The sequence below is a fragment of the Mirounga leonina genome, unplaced genomic scaffold (genome assembly GCF_011800145.1).
Source record: "Mirounga leonina isolate KUSES-001 unplaced genomic scaffold, KU_Mleo_1.0 Mir_115, whole genome shotgun sequence".
Lineage (NCBI taxonomy): Eukaryota > Metazoa > Chordata > Mammalia > Carnivora > Phocidae > Mirounga > Mirounga leonina.
In genome coordinates, this window is record NW_023270268.1 from 53,563,184 (window position 1) to 53,584,923 (window position 21,740).

The following is a 21,740-nucleotide window of genomic DNA, read 5'->3' on the forward strand; positions in this document are numbered from 1 at the left end:
GTAGCCAGAGCAAGAATACTGCTCTCTCCTAGGCACACCTTCCAGGGCTTACTTTTTTCCTTAGAAGCACCTTTCTCAAAACTCCTTCCTCCCTTCCATCAGACCTTCTCTAATTACAGGAAAAAGAGCAAAAGTATTTACAAAATGCTTTTTCTTTTTTTTTTTTTAAAGAATTTATTTATTTATTTGACAGGGAGAGACACAGCGAGAGAGGGAACACAAGCAGGGGGAGTGGGAGAGGGGAAGCAGGCTTCCCGCCGAGCAGGGAGCCTGATGCGGGGCTCGATCCCAGGACCCTGGGAACATGACCTGAGCCGAAGGCAGACGCCCAACGACTGAGCCACCCAGGCGCCCCAAAATGCTGCTTTTTCATAATGATTCAAATTCACCAAGCTTAAAAGGATTTTTTTTTTAAAGATTTTATTTATTTGACAGAGAGAGAGAGACAGCGAGAGAGGGAACACAAGCAGGGGGAGTGGGAGAGGGAGAAACGGGGTCCCTGATGAGCAGGGAGCCTGATGCGGGACTCCCTGGATCAGGACCTGAGCCGAAGGCAGATGATTAACGACTGAGCCACCCAGGTGCCCCGCTTAAAAGGATTTTAAAACAATAAAGGCAGGGGCGCCTGGGTGGCTCAGTTGGTTAAGCGACTGCCTTCGGCTCAGGTCATGATCCTGGAGTCCCGGGATCGAGTCCCGCATCGGGCTCCCTGCTCGGCAGGGAGTCTGCTTCTCCCATTGACCCTCCCCCCTCTCATGCTCTCTCTATCTCATTCTCTCTCAAATAAAAAAAAATAAAAATAAAAAATAAAGGCAGACAAATTGGTGCTTCTGGAAATGACAACACAATAGATAAGAAAATACACGTAAAATCTGAATATACAACTGTAATCAGAAACCTAAAAGATCTTTGGCGAAAGCATGATGTATCCTACATCAAAATACCTCAAATTGCTGAAATCCGTGACAATTAGGAATAATTCCTCACCAAAGAAATTACAATTCCATGTAAATAGTAAAGGCAGTATGGTTTTATAAGAAAGGTATCTGCAACCATTTAGAAACCTGGTGCAAAGGAATCAGAGCATGGCATTCCAACACTGGGAAGATTCTCCCTTGCTCAGAAGATTTTCCCCCATACATCCTATTTAGCTGAGATCATCTGCATGAAGGAAATGTGCATTCTGATGTGAGACTGGATAGTAGTATAAGGGAAAGGAAGTATTAGAGCATAGCCAATTTGGGGAAGTGCAGAGCTGCCTGAGGACGACATTGAGGCTTTTTTTTCTGCCCAAAGCCACAGTCCCCAAGGATCTGACCAGTCAATAGTATTTGGGGAGAGGGAGTGGCTAAGGTGGGGGAGATAATTGTACGAAAATCTCTACAGTATAGCTAAATTGATCTATTTTGCAATTTTATATGTGAAATAGATGGCTTTACCACTAAAAATCATTAATAAATTGGTTTTGGTCCAGTATAAGTCAACATCTGTGGGGCTTAAGAGGAAAAAATGTAAGGGACGCCTGGGTGGCTCAGTCGGTTAAGCATCTGCCTTTACCTAAGGTCATGATCCCAGGGTCCTGGGATCCAGTCTGCATCCTGCATCGGGCTCCTTGCTCAGCGGGGAGCCTGCTTCTCCCTCTCCCTCTGCCTGCCACTCTCCCTTCTTGTGCTCTCTCTCTCTCTGTCAAATAAATAAATAAAATCTTAAAAAAAAATTCAGATTTGAGTTTTTAATATTCATTTTATTATGTGTCAATTATACCAGATTTTGAGAGAGAATGTAGACATTGGTAATGATAAGGTAGGTTAAGACTGTGAAAGTTGGTATATGAGGTCAGGGAACTAAGAGGCCAGGGAATGAAATGGAATGATTTGTGGATATTAAATCACTGAGAATAATGACAATAATCGTGGTAGAGGATAAAGACAGCTAGCCAGGTGCTAAAATATTCATTGAATGAGGAAAATCACAAAGAGATCTGCAGCTGACTGCAAAACAGATGGAGAATGGTTTAATCTAGTAGGACTTGTTTAAAGGGACTAGGACATTATAAAGAGGAAGAGAAAGAATCAATTGTCCAGATACATCAATGAGAAACAAGGCCTTTTGACACACGGGATCCTGGGAGGCAAAATAGCCTCCACTTGAAGGGCCCATGGGGAAAGCAATTTCTTCAGGAAACAACCAAATTTAAGGTTAGACTACCAAGGTAAAGGGATCATTCAGAGTAAAGGTTGAGAATGCAGATTTGGCGTCCTACGAGTTCCAAAAGGTAGAGTGGTAGGATTTGGATGGGGAGGAGCTAAGAGTTTGGGACAGATGGTAGGAAATGGTAGAAATGGCTAGCTGTCCTCCAATATTCATCCCTGCTTCTGTGGTAGAAAAATCTGAACTTTTGCTGTACACCTGGCCACCTAGAATAAAACTGTTTCCCAGCTGCCCTCAAAACTAGGTGTGGTCACATAGTGCATTAACAATTGTGAAACCCATGTGGAAATATTACAACATCATCAACCTAGTGGCCCAATCTGGGATTTACATTCTGTGGCTAACCAAAGCAGCAATATGAAAAGTAAATGAGTTACCTAAGGAAGCCATTTTATTAACTCCTATAAAAGTTTTATAAATCACAACATAATTCACAAACAAAAACTTGAAAAATAAGAGTAATGCTCTCCATGCTATGTCATCAAGGCCATGTATAAAACAGCAACAAGATAGAAGGAACCAAGATTCTTGACCTTGTGGAGAGTCATATCAGTCTTGTACCACCTTTCAGTGATAGAGAAAAAGTTTTATCATGTTTACATTACCATCATCAACAGCTAAACTCAATAACAAACTAACACGGGGAATTAAGAGTCTTGGATGTGGAGATTGAGGTAAACGTGGATATAAGCATGCTGGAATAGTCCCAATGGTCTCTCAAGGGAGGGTGGATAATCAATTTAAATTGTAGCCTTCTTCCTGGAACTGGTCTCTTAGGTAGTTATGCAGTGTTGATGCAGTTTTGTAAGGGAGGAAGAGGCAATCTTCCTAAGAGCACATGGAACTCTGTGGGATTCCTTTTCAATCTGCTAGGAGTGTTAGGCTTTACTTCAAGGGGCAGTTTAGGAAGGGAAAGGAATTGCAGAGTTATAGAGGGAATAAATTTCACCAACCTTTTGTCCTAATTTTCCCAACCTTAAACTGTGGGCTCAGTTCTTGTACCTCCTCTATATCTACACTACTGCTATGGTGGTATCACCCAGTTTCATGGCTTAATATAAATTCAAACATATTGACTACAATCTGACAACTTCCAATTTCATACCTCCAGTTCAGACTTCTGCACTGAACCTGACTTTTATACCTAACTGATTTGACAACTCATCTGAATGTCTAATAGACATCTCAAACTTGAGATCCAAATCACACCTCTGATCTTTCCTCTAACTTCGCTCCTCTCATAGCCTTACCCATCTCAGTAAATGGTAATTCCTTTCTTCTGGTTGCACAGGCCAAAAACCTTAGAATTAACAGACTCTTCTCTCACATCCCAAATCCAACTTTTAAAAATCAAAACTTTTACGCTCTGTCTTCAGAACATCTGATTTTTGCCACCCCCACGTTATGATCCCAGTTCCAGGTGCTATCATTTGTTAACTTGAATATAATAGCCTCCTAATTGGCCTCTAACCCCTCACGATCTATACTCACCACAGCAGCCAAAGTGACTGCTTTAAAATAGATCATGGCACTTCTCTGCTCAAAACACTACAATGGCTTTCTATCTCACTCAGAGTTAAAACAAAGTTCTTGCAACAGTATTCAAAGCTTTTATTAATCTGGACTCCTCTACTGTAATGGTTAATTTTATATGTCAACCTGGCTACACAATGGTGCCCAGTTATTTGGGCTAGTCTAAATGTTGCTGTAAATGTATTTTTTACAAGTGATTAACATTTATAATCAGTTGACTTACAGTAAAGCAGATTTCCCTACATAATGTGAGTGGGCTCCATCTAATCAGTTGAAGCCTTTATGAGCAAAGACCACAGTTTCCTAAAGAAGAAATTCTGCCTCCAGACTGCAACACAGAAATTTTGCCTGAGTTTCCATTTTTTGGACTCAGGACTACAACAGCAACTCCTCTTTCTCTAGAGAGCCCTCATATACCCTAATATTCTCTGATCCTACCTGATTCCTTTCTCTCTTCACTCAAACTTCTCCAAACACACAAACCTCTTCTTCTAACATACTGAGAATGCTCATATTCTTTGCCTGAAATCCCTGCCCCCAGATAGCTGCATGGCTTACTCTTCTTCCCTCCTTTATATCTTTCCCCCAAAGTCATGTTCTCAGTAAAGCCTTCCCTATATACCCTATTTAAGGCCATCTGCCATACTATGCATTTTATTTACCATTCCCCTTTCTAAAATGTAAGCTTCCTAAGTGCAAGAATTTTTGTCTGTTTTGTTCATTCCTATATTCTCTGCAACTAGAGCCATCCTTACATACTCTAAAACGGAATCAGCAGTCATAGGTCATAAGTGTAGAAGTTAGAGGTATATAAGTGTACATATATAAAGATATTTAAGTGTAGAGGTTAAAGGAAGAAATAGAATAGTAGCTATCAAGGCCTTTTAAACTAGGGTAGACCTCCGTATGTTTGGGGACAAAAGAGAAGGAATCAGTGGAGAGGGATAGATTGGCAATACTATAGAAGCAGAGGATAACTAAGACAACATGGTTACCACAAAGTCATTTGATCAAGGGCACTGATAAACATATAAATTAACAGTTCACAGAAACATAAATGCAGATGGTCAGTGGGCATTCAAAAACATGAAACAATGCTTAGCCTCAATTATAATTAAAGAAATGAAAACTAAAACAACTAGATACCATTTTTCTGTTATCAGAGTGGTTAAATGCAAAATACCCAGAACCCAGTGCTGGCGTATGGAGAAACAGATACTCGCATACATTACTGAAGTGCAGGTAAATTACTGCTAATGGTCATTTATTCTTTTGTTCTCCAGCCCAAACCTTTGACTGCCTTTCCTATACTTGGGGAATCCCCTAACTTATGGGTCCTTTTCCCATTACAAGAAACATTATTTCCTCTCTGGCCTTCCTTATAGCTAGACAGAGGCAAGTAGCCTAGGCTCTGTCAATCTGACACATCTGTGCTACACTTTGAGTTAGAAGCTACTGATTCAATGGAAGTATTAGATAAGGAATCGACCCTGGGAAGAATTTCTAGTCATAGGAATTTATCATATACATATAAATGTACATCAAGATATATATGCAACTACATAAGCCTGTTTATTACAGAACTCTGTATAGTTCTATCAAAAACTAAATTTAAATGTTCATCATGGGGCGCCTGGGTGGCTCAGTCGTTGGGCGTCTGCCTTCAGCTTGGGTCATGATCCCAGGACCAACGACCCCGCGTCGGGCTCCCTGCTCAGCGGGAAACCTCCCTCTCCCACCCCCCTGCTTGTGTTCCCTCTCTCACTGTGTCTCTCAGTCAAATAAATAAATAAAATCTTAAAAATAAAATAAAATAAAATAAATGTTCATCATAGATTACACATTCAGGTTGTGGATATATGTGTTTATAATGTGGAGCCAAAAAGCTAGAATTAGGAACTAATTTTAAGAATTAGACTTAGCATTATGCTAATTGAAATAATCCAGTCACAAAAGGACAAATACTATATATTCCACTTACATAAAGTACTAGAGTAGTCAAATTCATAGAGACAGAAAGTAGAGTGGTGGTTGCCAGGGGCTGGGGGCAGGGATGAGGAAGAATGGGGAGTTATTCTTTAATGCGTATGGAGTTTCAGTTCTGCAAGATGAAAAGAGTTCTGTGGATAGATGGAGGTGATAGTAGTATAACAATATAAATGTATTTAATGCCACTGAACTGTACACTTTAAAATGGTTAAATGTTTTACAAAAAAAGAAAAAAAGAATTAGATTTAAGAATTAAAACTAAGAGGGGCGCCTGGGTGGCTCAGTCAGTTGAGCATCTGACTCTTGATTTCGGCTCAAGTCATTATCTCAGGGTCGTGAGATCAGCCCGAGTTTGGGTTCCTGGCTTACTGCCCCGTCTGCTTGAGATTCTCTCCCTCTCCCTCTGCTCCTCCCCCTGCTTGCACTCTCTCTTTCTCTCTCTCAAATAAATAAATAATAAAATCTTAAAAAAAAAAAAAGAATTAAAACTAAGAGGCAGAAGCACTAACAAGATGAGAAAAATTTTAGGCAGGAAAGAGGGAAGGCATAACTTATCAACTTACAGATAAGAAATAGCAGACATGCCTCAGGAGTGAACAAGAATGTGAAGAATAGATAAATCACAAGAGCTAGATCATAAGTACATTTATACCAAGTTCTGTTTGCGTCATTTGTATATTGGCTAGCCCTTGGGTATTGATATTAAAATTAACGGTTTGCTTATGACTACCCAAGGCCCTATTTTTAAAAGTGCAATTTTTATGTACAGTTTTCTAAATTGATAGTTCTGATCGGACTCCTGTGACTCTTTCCCAGGAGAGCAAGGAGGGAGAGGGAGGCAGGCAGATCTTTTCCTCAGGTTGTCCCGTCATAAAATCACTTGCAGACTAGAGCTAGGATCTCTTGCATGTCAGAGAAAAGAGAGGCAGGCTCACCATTTCCAGAGACAGATTCAAAGACATAATAATCAAAGGAAACAGGCTTGCAAATGGCCATATTACAATTCAATTCAATTACTGAAGACCTCCAACCCCCATCCCACTCCAATGCCTCTATGCATTTGCTAAAGTATATGTATATGCTGTGGTATTTACATTTCTCTGCAGTTCTAGCCATGATTATATCTAGATCTTGCCAACCAGACTTTTAATATTATTGTTTGCTGTATTTATAATTTATAATTATTTTGCAGTATGGCCTAATAAATTCTAGCCAGTAAACCATGAGATTCTCAAATCTCAAATAAGTAGTCCATATTTAATTCATCAACTAGCATAAAAGAATCACATTCAACAATATGCTAGAGTGCCATGCAGCTATTTAAAAAATGAGATGGGAGCGCCTGGGTGGCTCAGTCCATTAAGCGGCTGCCTTCGCCTCAGGTCATGATTCCAGGGTCCTGGGATCGAATCCCACATCAGGCTCTCTGCTTAGAGGGGAGCCTGCTTCTCCTTCTCCCTCTGCCTGCCATTCCCCATGCTTGTGCTCTCTCTCTCTCTTTCTGTCAAATAAATAAATAAAATCTCTTTAAAAACATAAATAAAATAAAAATTAAAAATGAGATGAATTTGTGTGTGTTGAATCTGTATGTACTGATATAGAAAGATGTCTATAATGTCAAATGACAAAAGCAAAGTTTATGGCAGTATAATATAACACAATCCTTTTTGTGTAAATAAAAAGGAATATATATTTAAGCTAGAAGATTCTAAAACATTTTTCTGGGAAGATATGCAAGACAACAGAGACCTTTGTGAGGCTAGGTGCAGGGGGATGAGAAGGGAAGGTTTTCATTATCATTTTATGTTTCTGTACCGTTTGAAGTTTTTACCATGATTACAGTATTTTATTTATCTATACACTTGTATATTTAGTACAGTATTATCTGAGTGATAGGATTATGGCCCAATTTTGTTTTCTTCTTTATGCATTTCTGTACTTGAAAAAAACTAATAAATGTTATTTTTCTCATAGGATCACCATTCTCATTCTCTTCAGTCTCTACTGACTTCACCACCTTCTTACTGAAACTTTTACCTACTGATCTTCCAGATATTGTATTGTTTTCTTCCTTATATAAAATGGGTCTAATAACACCTACTTCACAGGTTGGTTATGATAATTAAATGTATGTAAAATGTCCAGTAAAGTGCCTGAAACATTAAATAACTGTTAGCTATTCATAGTGAAAATTTGTGTTTTTGTCACTCTACATATATTCACTCTTCTTAGCTACAAAGAATTTTTCTCTTTGGAACACCCACTTCCCCACTTTTAGCCCATGTGGCTTCAATGAAGCCAGCATGAGAGAGACTTGAGCCAATTAGAACATTCTATTCCCTGTGCACAGAGACTGTTTCACAGGTGGCCCAGGACTTTTATTCAAATAAATGATGGGGAAGAAAAACCTCCCTTTTTCTCAAGACAATTTAAATTAGGTTTTCTATTATCCATAATCTAGAATCCTACCTGAGATATTACTATAATTATTTCTTCTTCCTAGAGTCTAAGAATGGACATTTTCTGGTGCTATCCTCACTTTACAAACTTAAAAAACTAATCTATTTTTAGGTTTCAACCATTCATATAGCACTGTCTCATCCTATTTTCTTTCCTAAGTTATATTCTTTGCCTCTGCTGCCCACTGGATATATCTTTCCTAACCCCGACCTACATGAATAAAAGCAAACTCATTTTTCAAAACAGTCTTTCCCCAAAAAACTCACTTCCTATTTTTTCTGTGTTAACACAGGTGAGAATTTCAGGGCGCCTGGTGGCTCAGTGGATTAAGCATCTGCCTTCAGCTCAGGTCAGATGCCAGGGTCCTGGGATTGAGCCCTGCGTCGGACTCCCTGCCCAGCGGGGAGCCTGTTTCTCTCACTCCCTCTGCTGCTCCCCCTGCTTGTACTCTCTCTCTCTGTCAAATAAATAAAATCTTTAAAAAAAAAGGTGAGAATTTCAATAACATTCATGTACTAATATATAATATAATGTATTTATGTACATATTATATGGATGCATATATGTGTAATACGTGCCTGTGTAACATGTAAAATGTATAATATGTAAGTGTATAATAACATATTATCAAGAGGAATATTCATTACTATCTGTCCTGTTCTATAGCCAATTTATTAATCTTTTTTTTTAAGATTTTATTTTTAAGTAATCTCTACACCCAATGTGGGGCTCGAACCCACAACCCTGAGATAAAGAGCTGCATGTTCCACCAACCGAGCTAGCCAGGTGCCCCAACCAATTCATTAATCTTGCACAATATTCTCTAAGTATTTATTCATTACTTATATAAATTCATGTTTATTTATTCATTTTTATTTATTAGTTAATATCTAATTAATCCAAATACTTACAATTAACTAAAAACTTCATTAATATTTTTAAAGATTTACCCACAAATCTAATATCAGACTTTATGAAATGTTGAAACCACATTAGCAGACAAAAAAATATATCATGATGATGACAAAACTTAAGTATGCACTTAAAGAATTGCAAATGTGGATTTGAATTCTAATTCCAATTATTCTCTTTAAATTTATTTTTATTTCTTCTTACGTGGTACAATTTCACTTTTAAAATGTAAAAAGTGAGGGTTCTCTTCTCAGACTGCCTGAAATTACAAATAATGGTTGTTTGTAGATGATTTTGGATCAGAAAGATGAGACCTGATTATACTTTCCCAAATGACTGTAAGTTAGTCCATCCCAATCTGACCAGCTTCTTTTTATAATTAAACTCTGTTATTTTCATGAGAAGTATCCAAAATATTGGAAGGGATCAATCAAGTTTCTTTTCTTGTGATCTAATCTCTTCTCAAATCACTTCACTTATTCTAAGCGTCCTACTTTCACTTTAGATTTAAGTCTACTCTGTAGCTGTTTGTTATAAATGTCTTTTCTACATTATACAACCTGGTTTAAGCATGTTTTGAAAATATTTGTTCCGAGTGGAGCATGGTTACGTTCAACTAAATCTAAATCCATAGGTCACTTAATTGATTTATTGAAATGACATTTCTTTCTCATCTGTCGTTAAGACCTACTGCTATTTATAGCAATCATCAAAGGCAGTAAAACTAGGAATTATCTGTAACTTGTTTTTCTTTCTATCCCCTCATCACTAGTTCAGGATTCACCAACAAAGAATAGTATCTGACTGACTTTAGGTGTTTAGACTCTTAACCATTAAAATCTATAAAAGCTATAGATTTTTCCCCCCATGTGCCTAGATTTTTTCCATTCTACTGTGTAGGCACTTCTCCTTCCACATGGAGAACTATACACTAATAATCCAATACAGCCATGCCTGATCTAAGTCTTTTTCCTCTTTAACAAATCCCAATTAACTACCGTTATTTATTTTTTTAACCAAGTCATTCCTTAGCTCAAAATTTTTCTAATAAGTGTTTCCTCCATATCATATCTAACATCCTCAATCTGGCTTTCAAGACCCTTCATAAGCTGACTTTCTAACTTGACATCCCATTATTCATCCTTAGCACATGCCCTAGTAAGGTCAATGTTATAAACACAGTAATATCAAATGCTTAGCGTGTGTGCTAGACAATTATAAACAATCCTATGAGGCAGACACTATATACTGATTTTATAATAAATATTCTCAGAGAGATTGATAAATTGAGTAAACTGTCCAAGCATGTAGCTAAAAAAATGATGGGATTTGTGATTTTGTTATGTTACATCTTTCTACTACATTGTCTCCATGACTCTTTTATACCACTCAATTTGGTCTAGTCTTCGCTTTTTTCATGGTTGATATCTCTCCGACTCAGGTTTTGTAGTGTTTTACAAACTTTGAAAATTCAAGATTCCAGAAGCTTTCAAAGAGAATCACTACGTTTTCTTGATATGCCTACCAGCCAAAAAATTTTTTTCATTGAGTTTTACTGTCTGTAGTCTGTCTTATGAAAACAATAATTTTTTTCAACTTTAAAAATAAAGGTATATTATTGGTTGATGTGCATTAAAGAGGGCACTTGATGTAATGAGCACTTGGTGTTATATGAAACTGATGAATCACTAGATTCTGCCCCTGAAACTAGTAATACACTATATGTTAACTAACTTGAATTCAAATAAAAATAAATAAATGTGTATTATAGTACTGAGTCAATGTTCCTGCAAACCACACCAGTCTCTGAACCTCACCGCATTCTTACAGTTGGCAGGGAGTGTCCTCCACACCCCTCTCGAGAATCACTGAACCTGACTTTATGCTCCTGAGGCAAGACTCATACTACTTACTTAGAATGGCAATGTAAATTCATTTATAAAGCAGATTTATCGGTGCTTTACTATGACAGGCCTAGGTATGCAAAGGTTAAAGGGGGGAAAAAGGCTCCCACTTCTCAATGTCAATTACGTAAGTGTCGCTGAATAAATACTTATTGGAGGTAGTCAAATCAACCAGTGGTTAACATAATAGCGGATGAGGACCACATTTGAGAATGTAATCAAAGTTCTGGGAAAATTAACTCCCCAGAAAAATGCACAAACACACAGAATTCCGTTTACAGTTTCAGCAGGGGATGGGAGGAGTATTAGGAACTCCACTGAATCTCAATCACCTTACCACCAGGATCACAGACTCCAGGGTAAAAATCGACTAACAAAACTAAGTTCTCTTGGAACAGGAATACTTGCTTAATAATCCTGACTATGCCTCGCACAGTGCAACGTATTCAAAAGTTACTTAAGAAATATTTTCCGATCGATAATTTTCTCATGAAGATAACCAGATGACACCGACAAATCATTTCTTCCATTATGGAATCTTTCAAACAAATTATTTTGAAAGCTCAAAATCCCCTTCCACTAGTGACACTAACGACCTAACACCAATAAATTCGAAATTATTTTGCTATTCACATATAGACTATACAATCATTCACCAATCGAGGTTTTCTGTTCTTGTCTTTCTACTACTTCCAAACCCAGGGCTTCCTGCTTCGCATCCCAACAGCTACGTCCAGAGCCCCACTGCCTCCAAGGAGATGGAAAATAACTGATGCCGCATACACTATAAAATCAGGTAAGGTGGGGTCCATTGATGGCCACAATTTCCAAACCCTTTCCTCACCACATCCAGAGGTGAAGAGTTTTACCTTAAATTCCAGGAAAGCAGTGGCGATTGCTCCCACAGAGCTAGGACCAGTTACCAAGAAACCTCCCGACCTCCCTGTCACCATAGTGACTTCCACGAGCTACGCACCCTCCCTCTTCTCGCGATACTTCCCCGCCGCGGTCACCCGAGCCCGCCCTCTCTTTAAGGGACGTTAGTGGACGACTGAGCCCTCCTCCAGCTGTGGGTGGAGCCGTACTGGTTTTTTCCCTCTTGTTAAACACTCTCCAGATTGGGGTTTTTTAATATAAGAGTTCTGTTGCCATAGGTCTCAGACAAAACAGTGCTTTGGTCTGCCTTTTCACTTAATATAAACCTGCCCTGCCGCCAGTGTCCCGCCAGGAGTTCGCGCATGCGTGTAAGCGGCCAGAAGATGGCGGTGGTAATCGCCGCATTTTTTTCAAATTAGTGGTTCCCAGAAAGCATTGCGCGCATTTGTAACGAATTTCCGTTCGAGTTTGTATTTTAGGCGCCATTTTCGAGTGAAGGACCCGGAGCCGAAACACCGGTAGGAGCGGGGGTGCTGTACAACGGTTTCCAGCTTTGGTGTGAGTGGACTGCCCCGCAGGTAAAGTACTTCTTTTCCTGATCAGATTGTCACACTCTTACTTCCTGCTCCGTCTGCGGGCGCCTGGAAAGTAGAGGCCTTGAGCTGGAGCAGCCGAAGTCCGCTCTGGGCTGAGGCTGCCGCCGGGAGATTTGTTTCGCTGTCACCCCTCCCCCCTCGGCCGCCTCCCGGCAGTCGGGACTCCCGCGCGCTTCTCGCGGGCGCCACTTCTCTGAGCCACTTAAGCGTCGCTCGGCGGGGGTGCGGGGGACGCAGACTCTAAGCCTCACGGATCTCTTCTCGGAAATCCCGGTCTCTGTCGGGGAAAGGGCGTCTCCCTGCCCCGGCCCCCTGACCTTCTCTCTTCTCCCAAAGGACTAATCACCGGGTCTGAGCCCTTACTGGTGACCTTTTGTAGTTTATTGTCCCAACGAGATTCCGCAGTGGGCCCCGGAGGCACACACCCCGCCACCCCAAGATGACTGAAGTGGAGCAGGCGCTGCCTGTGTCTGATTTGGAAGTCGACCCCAGTCTCCGGCCGCCTTTCCGGGTCGGACGGTAGCGAGGAGACCTGGAAGCCTCGGGGCCGTCAACGGCGCCAAAGCTAAATGGCGGGGAAGGTGGGCGGCGAGCCGCCCGTTAGTCTTACTAGCTACTCTAGGAAGAGTTGATAGTCCCCCAAACCTAAAGCTAATAGAACTCTTCTCACAAAGTCTGTGCGCTTGCTTCCCTAACCCCAGCAGCGTGGGAATGTCAGTAAATGCCGGCGTATAGGAATTATTTCGTTAGGAAGTTAAAGGATAAGATTCTTAAACCCTTCTGTGGGAGGACGGGGGTGGGGGGTGGGCATTAAGAAAATAAAAAGAACTTAAGCAGTTCTATCCTTGCTTGATAACCAGGCACGTCTAGGTTTTCCCACTTGCTTCGGACTTAAAACGAATCCCGCCTTTTTGGCACTTGGGGTTTTCGTGCCTTTTTTACTGAGCACCCGCTGGCGTCGAGCGGCGTTTTGTAAACGGGGCTTTCGGAAACGGGCGGACAGTTTTTCCCCGGGTGGGGTGGGGTGGGGGCCGAAGCCCCCGTCCGACGCGGGCGCCGGCGGGGGATGTGCCGATGCACCGTCCTGCGGCCCGGCGGGCTGACTTGCTCCTGGCTCTCCCCCGGCCCCAGCGACCATGCCCCGTAAAGGCACCCAACCTTCCACCGCCCGGCGCAGAAGGGAAGAGCCGCCGCAGTCCCCGGACGGCACCAGCAGCGACGCGGAGCCGGAACCCCCGCCCGGCCGCGCGGGCAGCCCGGCCCCTGCTACCGCAGGTGAGTACCACGCTGCGACTCCGCAGGAAAACGCGCTGGGAGGCCAGGGTGGGTCCGCTCCCAACCCGGGACTGGCTGGTGTTTGGGGTCGCGGAGGTGAGGGGCTGCGGCGTTGACGTCTGTAGGTCGCGTGTCGGTCCCGTAGAGCAGCTCAAGAAAGCGATTTGGCAATGTTCAGAGATCGGAGTCTTCGTGCAATTTCGGTGTAACGGTGCTGGAGGGGATTGGGGCAAGTACGTGGCTACAGTTATGAATTTGTTTGTGGCCTTGTATTTCTGCGGAAGTCGGCATGGTCAGCCAATAGCTAGTGGACTGTTTTCTAGACAGAATTAACATGATTGTGTCTTAAAAGTTGCTTGGCCCTAATTTAACTTCCCTGGTCTTAAATTGCGTTTAAAGAGATGATGATAATTTACTCGAAACTACCGTAGCTTTTGTGAGTACAGGAATTAGGTGACATTAGGATGCCCCTGTGACAGGGTCGCTGGAGCTCTTGAGTGTCCAAAGTTAAGGTTCCCGGTGCTCAGAGATGCGGAGAAAGTTAGATCTAGAGCCTTAGGATTTATCCACCTGTTTAGGCGCGGAGCAGAGAATCAGGTTGTTGTGGTTTTCCCAGACCTGCTTTATGTTGTAGTGTTTTGACTCCTAAGAGAGAAATTTTTGTAGGATTTTGTGACTGGTGGTCCTTTCTTTTAAGAATTTCTTTCTTTATAAAACGAAGCTGAAAGATTTTCATTTCTCCTGAGTTTGGGATAATACATTTAAGTGGAAAATAAGGATTCCTAGGTTTCATAAATAACATTTCTCCAAAGATTAGCAGGCAGTAGTTCTGCGAACTAATTGCACTAATGCAGGCTTTTCCCCCCTTGCTTTCCCTTTCCTTTGACTGACTTAGGGACACCAAGTGAGGAAATTGATAATAGAAGTTTAGAAGAGATTTTGAATAGCATCCCTCCTCCCCCGCCTCCAGCAATGGCCAATGAAGCTGGAGCTCCTCGGCTTATGATAACTCATATTGTAAACCAGAACTTCAAATCCTATGCTGGGGAAAAAATTCTGGGACCTTTTCATAAGGTATTTGACTATTTTAAATAACTATTATAGGGTAATGTGTTTTTATTACAAGATATTTCAATTTTACCATGTTTATCCTGATTGATAACACATGGTATGTTTCCTGTGTTTTAGACAACTGAAATTAGTTTTTGTTTATCCTGGTTATCTTTGGTACCTCTTTAGCTGTTAAGTTTTCCCTCACTGAGTAGAATTGGTGAGTCTTTTGTTTGAAGAAGTATTTTCTCTATTAGAATGAATTTTGTAAAGTGAGTTGGAATTAGAATATGGTCTTATTTAAAGTGTTGAAGCTTGTGATAAAGGAGAACATGATGTAAGAAAACAAGTTGAAATGAAACCTTTTAAATACTTAATAGTTTTGCTGCAAGTAAAAAAGGCAAGAGGTTTAAGTTAAAATAAGTTGTATAGTATGACCTTTTTAAACTTCACTTTAAATTTTTTTTTTTCTGTTCTTTTTATGCAGCGCTTTTCCTGTATTATTGGGCCAAATGGCAGTGGTAAATCCAATGTTATTGATTCTATGCTTTTTGTGTTTGGCTATCGAGCACAAAAAATAAGATCTAAAAAACTTTCGGTACTAATACACAATTCTGATGAACACAAGGACATTCAGAGTTGTACTGTAGAAGTTCATTTTCAGAAGATAATTGATAAGGTAAGGGACTTTGGAGTATTTAGTTATTTGCAACTTCAAGTACGGAACACAGGATTTCCATACATTGCGCATTTATTATTTTTGGCTTAAATTGCCTTTTAAAAATCAATGTATGTTTAAAGCAGAACAGATAACTGATTTTATTAGCTCCCAGATACTGATTTCATTACCTCCAAAACCGTATTTTCTTTTTGAGTAGTGGTGGTAGCAGCCGTTAAACTTAAAATATTAAAATTTTTAGCCAGGGGAATGAATTATAAGTAGCTCATAGTAGTATTTACTTTTCAGAATAAAACATTGAGCAATTTTAGTATCCTGAGTAGTAACTAGGCATTATTTCACTATAAATTTTGGGCTCATTTTTAAAGTTCTGTTTTTATTGCTTTCAGATAAATTACTTAAATTTGAAAATGTAACAGATGACTAATTTTATCATCTCCATTATTTTAATTCACATTAATGTTATTAGTAATAACATACTAATGTAATATGTGTGTAATATAAAAGCTCTGCTTCAGTTTAAACTATCCTTTATAAATAAAACTACCCTTTTAAAACAGAAAAGGTGAAGTTAATATGTTTGTTTTCTAGAAAAAGAAACAATTTTAGGTAAAATGTCTACTTAGATTATTTACATGGTTCTGTTGGTACTGGTTTTTTTCTTGTCTGTTGAATAGCTAACTTTGGAAATTCATGGCTTAAAAATGACCGGTTGGAACCTAAAAATATAGAAAACTCCATAATGAAGCAAGGATGTGACTTGGCTTGTTTTTTAGATTTTTTTTTTTAATATAAAGGGCTTTAATTAAATTTACATGGTGGCATCTATTTTAATTTTGTTTCTTAGTGCTTTTCTGTTGTACAGTTAAGGTTGGAAAATGATTGCCAGTAAATTAGGTTTGATTTCTTTGCTTATTATAATTATGTTTGATTCGTATAAATTTTAAAAGCCATAATTTCGAAATGGCAAAGCTTTTAAGGGAAAGCCAGTTTTAATATTAAAGTATTTTTGTACTTCATTTTTTAAAATCTGTTTGATTTTTTTAGAAATTGGGGGAATGTAGTTATCAGTTCTTTGCACTTCTTTATACCTTCCATTAATGGCATATTGTTTACCAAAAAAAAAAAAAGAAAGAAAGAAAAAAACTAAGCCATGTTATGCCATTACTACCTTCCTTTCCTTGAATCATCTCTTGCAGCTTTTTAAAATGGACTAGTAATTTAATCTGTCAACATGGTTTAATAATTTGGGTGAGTTTGTTTCAGATATGGTAAGATTCCTATCCCACTTCAAATGCTCTTTTCTCAGTCAAATATATTTTTAGACTTGTTTGGAGGTGGGTTTTTTGTTTTGTTTCTCTTTGTTTGGCTTTTTGGTTTTTGTGATCTACGAGGAAGGGATCAAAACTTGGAAAGTATTCTTTGCTAAAAGGGTTATTTCTGAGAACTATTGCCAGTTTATATGCATGTTCGATTGAAGTTTTTAATCCATAGAATTTGTTTGAATATGAAGAGAGTGAAATTTGGTGCAGACCTGTGACTTAGTACCAACAATTGTTTTCTGGTTTTGTTTTTCCGCAAAACAGGAAGGGGATGATTATGAAGTCATTCCTAACAGTAACTTCTATGTATCCAGAACTGCCTACAGAGATAATACTTCTGTCTATCACATAAGTGGGAAAAAGACAACGTTTAAGGATGTTGGAAATCTTCTTCGAAGCCATGGAATTGACCTAGACCATAATAGATTTTTAATCTTGCAGGTAAGTTTATTAGACTTCAGAGATTCTCTTATTTTTCTTACTTTTTTTTTTCCAATAAAGTTTAGAGGGATTCCCCCCTGTTGGATGAATCCTGTATTATTGAGGCCTTAAAGTACTGTAGCAGCACATCATGGTTTACATACTACAGTCAAGATGCGAATCATTATTTGCTGCTCTAGAAATTTAAGGAAATTCATTCAAAACTATTCTCACCATAAGATGCTCGTTTATGTTTGGATGGACTGGCATACTTGTTCCGCTCTAGCAGCACGTAAATATTGGCGTAGTGAAATAAATATTAAACACCAATATTATTGTGCTGCTTTAGCGTGACAGGGATATAACAGCTATTTATTGTTACTGTTTGTATTTTCCTTTAAGATAATATTTTAAATGAGATTCATTATTTTTTAATAGTCCTTTACTTTTGTTCTTATTCTCATCTGTATTAATATTAAATAGCACAACGAAAAGAATTCTTAGTCCTTTACTTTTGTTCTTATTCTCATCTGTACTAATATTAAATAGTACAAAAACGAAAAAAACTCTGTACACTTGGTGTTTGACAATTTTACTTGAGTGCCTTACTAATTTTTTTTTTTTTTTTTAAACACTTAGTGTGGTTAACTAAAAGTTTACCAAGCTGGTTTTTGTTTTGGCTAGAATGGCCTACTTGAACCACTAAATATTGGAAGATCAGAAAGTAACTCATATGTCATTCTGAAGTATCACAGCTCTTGAAGTCTTTTTTAGAGGGGTATAAAACTAAGTACCTGGTGTTGAGTTGAATTAACCCTGTGTTCTTTGAGTAAAGATATGTTTTACCAGCCTTGCTTGGTAAGAAAAATACCTCTTCTTTTGTCTTACCTTTCTAAAAGTTATTAGTGTAAAACATGGCTTTGTCAGATACATTAAAATTCCTTTTTGATTTGAAGCTCCTTTCTTTTCCTATGTTCTATCCAGAATCTCCCAAGAGCATAATTAAAACAAAACTATTGTGATGTAAAATAGCTGCTGATATTCTTTAATGTCTTATGCTACTGATTTTAAACTAAGTTGGGAATTTTGATTTCATACTGAAAGTTTTGTTAGGATGCCTGAGTGTTCTCAGTCAGTTCCCATTGTTCTGGAATGACTTATATTACTATCTTTTGTTACCAGGCATGGTGCATTTGTAATACTTCTGTAACCCAGACTTATTTAAAAAATGAATGTTGGGGAAAATCAGCTGCAGATATATTTCTAAACAGAATTTGAATTTACATAAATGTGAAAATAAAGCTGTGTGTATTTGTGTATGTATGTGTGTCTTTAATCAAATTTAACTGTTATATGGATTTTCATATTCTGGGATTTGGTTTGGTTAATTGTGGATTATAAGTTATTTCACTCTATAATACTGTATTTGATAATACCATTTTGCAGGAACCTATTCTTGTGTTTATTTTTTGTTTATTATTTGCTATTTACTATCATCCTGGGATAATTGGCCAAAATTTTACACCGGTGCCAAGATTCCTCAAAATAAAGTGGACTTCATCTTAACCCTTGTAAGGGTAATTTTTTTTCCTTCAGTGCAGCTTTCTATATAATTCCATAATAAAGGAAGCTAAATAGTCATAACTTCCCCAAGAAGTAAATAACAGTAATTTTTTTTTAACTGTCAACTTTGTTAAACATGTGCTTCTGAAGTACCTATGCTTAGCCATTTGTCCTCATATAGTCACAATCTTTTTGTGTCCTTTTAAAAATTATTTAAAACATTTTTAATATCAAGGTAAACTTCCCAAGTAACAGATTTTCCATTTGATTAAGTTTACAGATAGGAACCTTAGGAATTCACTTGTTAGGAAGAAGAAACAGGGATTGGACTAGGTAGAACTAATGATACCCTATTTAAAAGCTTGAGGGAAAGTGACGGTGGTTTCTATGGTGTTTATTCAGTTACTTTTCAAAAGCTTAGACTCCTGCACTAGCTTTAAAGCAGATGAAGGTAAGTAAAAATGTGATTTTTTTATTATCTTCTCTCCCATTCAACATATCTCTTAATGTGATTTGGGAGGCTGGGAACTTGGAGACAGCATAATATCAAAACATAAGTACTTAGTTTGAATAAAACGTATAGACTGTTTGGCCAGTGGTAGTGCTAAACAGCCTCAGTAATCTAAATTAGGTAAAGTGAAAATTGATTTTAAGATTAAACAGCACTAAATTTTAGAAGTCTGTAAAAACATTTTTACAGTGTTTATATTGGTTTAGTAGTTCTTTGAAGTAGGCATTTCTAGTATTTGAATCCATTTTAAATTTCATCAGTTGATTCAAATGAGTACCTAATGAGGCTATGTGCTAAGATGATATAAAAGATACAGAAATGGTTTAAGCCCTGTTTCTTATCCTTAGAGGCACTTATACATGCCTTCAAAAAGTGTTAGATTATAATTGGCCATTGTACTTCCCATGTTTAATACATCCCCATTTATATATACCTTAATTTCAAAGCCTTTGTCCCATTGTAATAACTGTTGGTGCAAATAAGTAGGGTTTTGTTAGGTCTCCATAGCATTTCATGATAACTATGTATAAATGAGATTTAGTTGGTTTTGGTGCATTTGCTCTAAAGTTAGAAGAATGATAACCTTAATGCTTTTATGATAGTTCAGAATTACACTAACGATTGCGGTCTCAGGAATGGTTTTATAAACTCCTAAAAGCTACAACTATTAAGGCAATTTTAGCTTTGTCAAAGTTCTCAATTTCATATACTTTCTGTCTTATTATAAAACCTGAATTAGAACTTTAAATAGGAACCAAGATTTTTTCCTTGTTGTTTAGTAATTTGGAAATAGATAACTCAGACCTAGGTTAATCCAATTTATCTCTTTTTCCTTTTTTTTTTTTTCCCCCAGTAATACTTCTCCCAAGCCTGGCATGTCCTACAAACTATTTGGGTTATAGTCTTAGCCTGTAGAAATAAGTCTATGCTATGTCAAAAGTTTTTTTAGCTTTACCAGTTACCCAAAAGTGTCTGATTTAACAGCCTTAGCTATAAAAGAAAACTACCCCTAAGCAACCAGAGTAGACATCAAGCAGTCCACCTACTAAAGCATTATCCTTTCTATTTATTTATTTTAGGGAAATACTAACCTTGGTGATTTGGTTTGTTGGCCTCTGACAGCTGACAGAGCAAATTAGAATAAAAATTTATTAGAACATAAAGGACAGTAATTTATGGTACAGTGGAAGATGGAGAAAATAAAAAGATTATCAAGACAATATAAAAATTCAAAGCCCAAGGGCACCTGGGTGGCTCAGTTGGTTGAGCGTTCCCTTGGTTTCTGTTCAAGTCATGATCTCTGGGTGGAGAGCTCCAGCCCTGCATCTGGTTCTGTGCTCAGCAGGGAATGTGCTTGTCCCTCTCCCTCCCCCTCTGCCCCTTCCCTGTGCTCCAGCATGTGGGCGCTTGTGCTCTCTCTCAAATAAATAAAAATTTAAAAAAAACTTCAGAGCCCAGTAAATCGGGGCCATTTAGTTTTGATGCAAACACCCATATTTATCATAAGACTCCTTCAGGCCTTATTAGGAAAAAAAGGTTTTAATATAGCTATGGACTTGAGTTTCTTGTTGTTCATGCTTGCTAAAATTTGGATTCCATGTGAATTAAGAATAAAGTGCATCATACCTATTTATTTCTTAGATTTTTAAACTCTATTTCTGTAAAATAGATTACCAAAGAATGGTGCAACTGAATCAAAATATCCTGATTTGCCACCTACTTAGTAAGTTAAGGTTTAAGCCCTTGGTTATTACAAATATTTTCTTGAAATATGTTTGCAATTTGTATGTTACTGTTAAAAACCATAGTTGGTATTTTACACAGCTGTTTAATGACTCTGATACAACTTAAAGGAAGTTTGTAGTAAATAACAGCAAAAAAATGCTTAAAATCTTATTCAGTCTACTGAAGGTATAGAAGCTAGAGATAACTGTGGAGGCCTATAGGACTTGTCTGGCTTCAGATGCTACTATTATAGCAACTTGAAATTTTATGTTTTCATGGCTACCATTATTTGTGATTTAGAGCCTTGATATGGACGGGTGACTTTAAATTTAGGTTGATGCTTTAAAATCATTCTGAAATCTATGGAGCTTATTGCCCCAGGTTAAAACTATATTGTATAATTTCACATGGAATAGGTATGTTTTCAGGGGCGGGGGAGGGTCTTCCAGGCACAGATTGTGAACAGAGTATATATGAAATGGTGCAAAATGGAAAAAGAAGAAAGCAAATAGTAGCAGATGGTAAGGCAGGCAAAAAACGTCAAGGAACAGAGCCATAAGAAAGGTCCCAGGTTGTCATTGGAGTACCATAGTAGTCCTAATAAGTGACAGGTAGAGGCCTAAATGTTCTAATAGTTTGTTGAATCCGTAGTACTAATCTGATAACTGGTTGAAAAAAAAAAAAAATGAGTGCCATGTAACAATCTAAAACTGA

At 38.3% G+C, this 21,740-nt stretch overlaps 2 protein-coding genes across 8 annotated transcripts in view; one reads left to right on the top strand and one right to left on the bottom strand.

The window, feature by feature from the left end:
- Positions 1 to 11,980, bottom strand: part of IFT80 (intraflagellar transport 80) — a 124,467-nt gene extending 112,487 nt beyond the window's left edge. The window contains exon 1 of one of the 5 annotated variants that reach the window (XM_034998132.1): positions 11,879 to 11,980. The gene's annotated coding sequence lies outside the window, so the exon portion shown is untranslated. Of the gene's footprint in view, positions 1 to 1,557; positions 1,576 to 7,075; positions 7,115 to 11,878 lie in introns of those variants that run through there. The other 4 variants (XM_034998165.1, XM_034998140.1, XM_034998147.1 and 1 more) reach the window with 4 other exon arrangements.
- Positions 11,981 to 12,357: 377 nt separating this feature from the next.
- Positions 12,358 to 21,740, top strand: part of SMC4 (structural maintenance of chromosomes 4) — a 38,944-nt gene continuing 29,561 nt past the window's right edge. The window contains exons 1-5 of one of the 3 annotated variants that reach the window (XM_034998180.1): positions 12,358 to 12,463; positions 13,613 to 13,756; positions 14,652 to 14,830; positions 15,294 to 15,485; positions 17,072 to 17,248. In XM_034998180.1, coding sequence (XP_034854071.1) covers positions 13,618 to 13,756; positions 14,652 to 14,830; positions 15,294 to 15,485; positions 17,072 to 17,248 — 687 coding nt within the window. In that variant the 5' untranslated portion in view covers positions 12,358 to 12,463; positions 13,613 to 13,617. Of the gene's footprint in view, positions 12,464 to 13,299; positions 13,757 to 14,651; positions 14,831 to 15,293; positions 15,486 to 17,071; positions 17,249 to 21,740 lie in introns of those variants that run through there. The other 2 variants (XM_034998188.1, XM_034998196.1) reach the window with 2 other exon arrangements.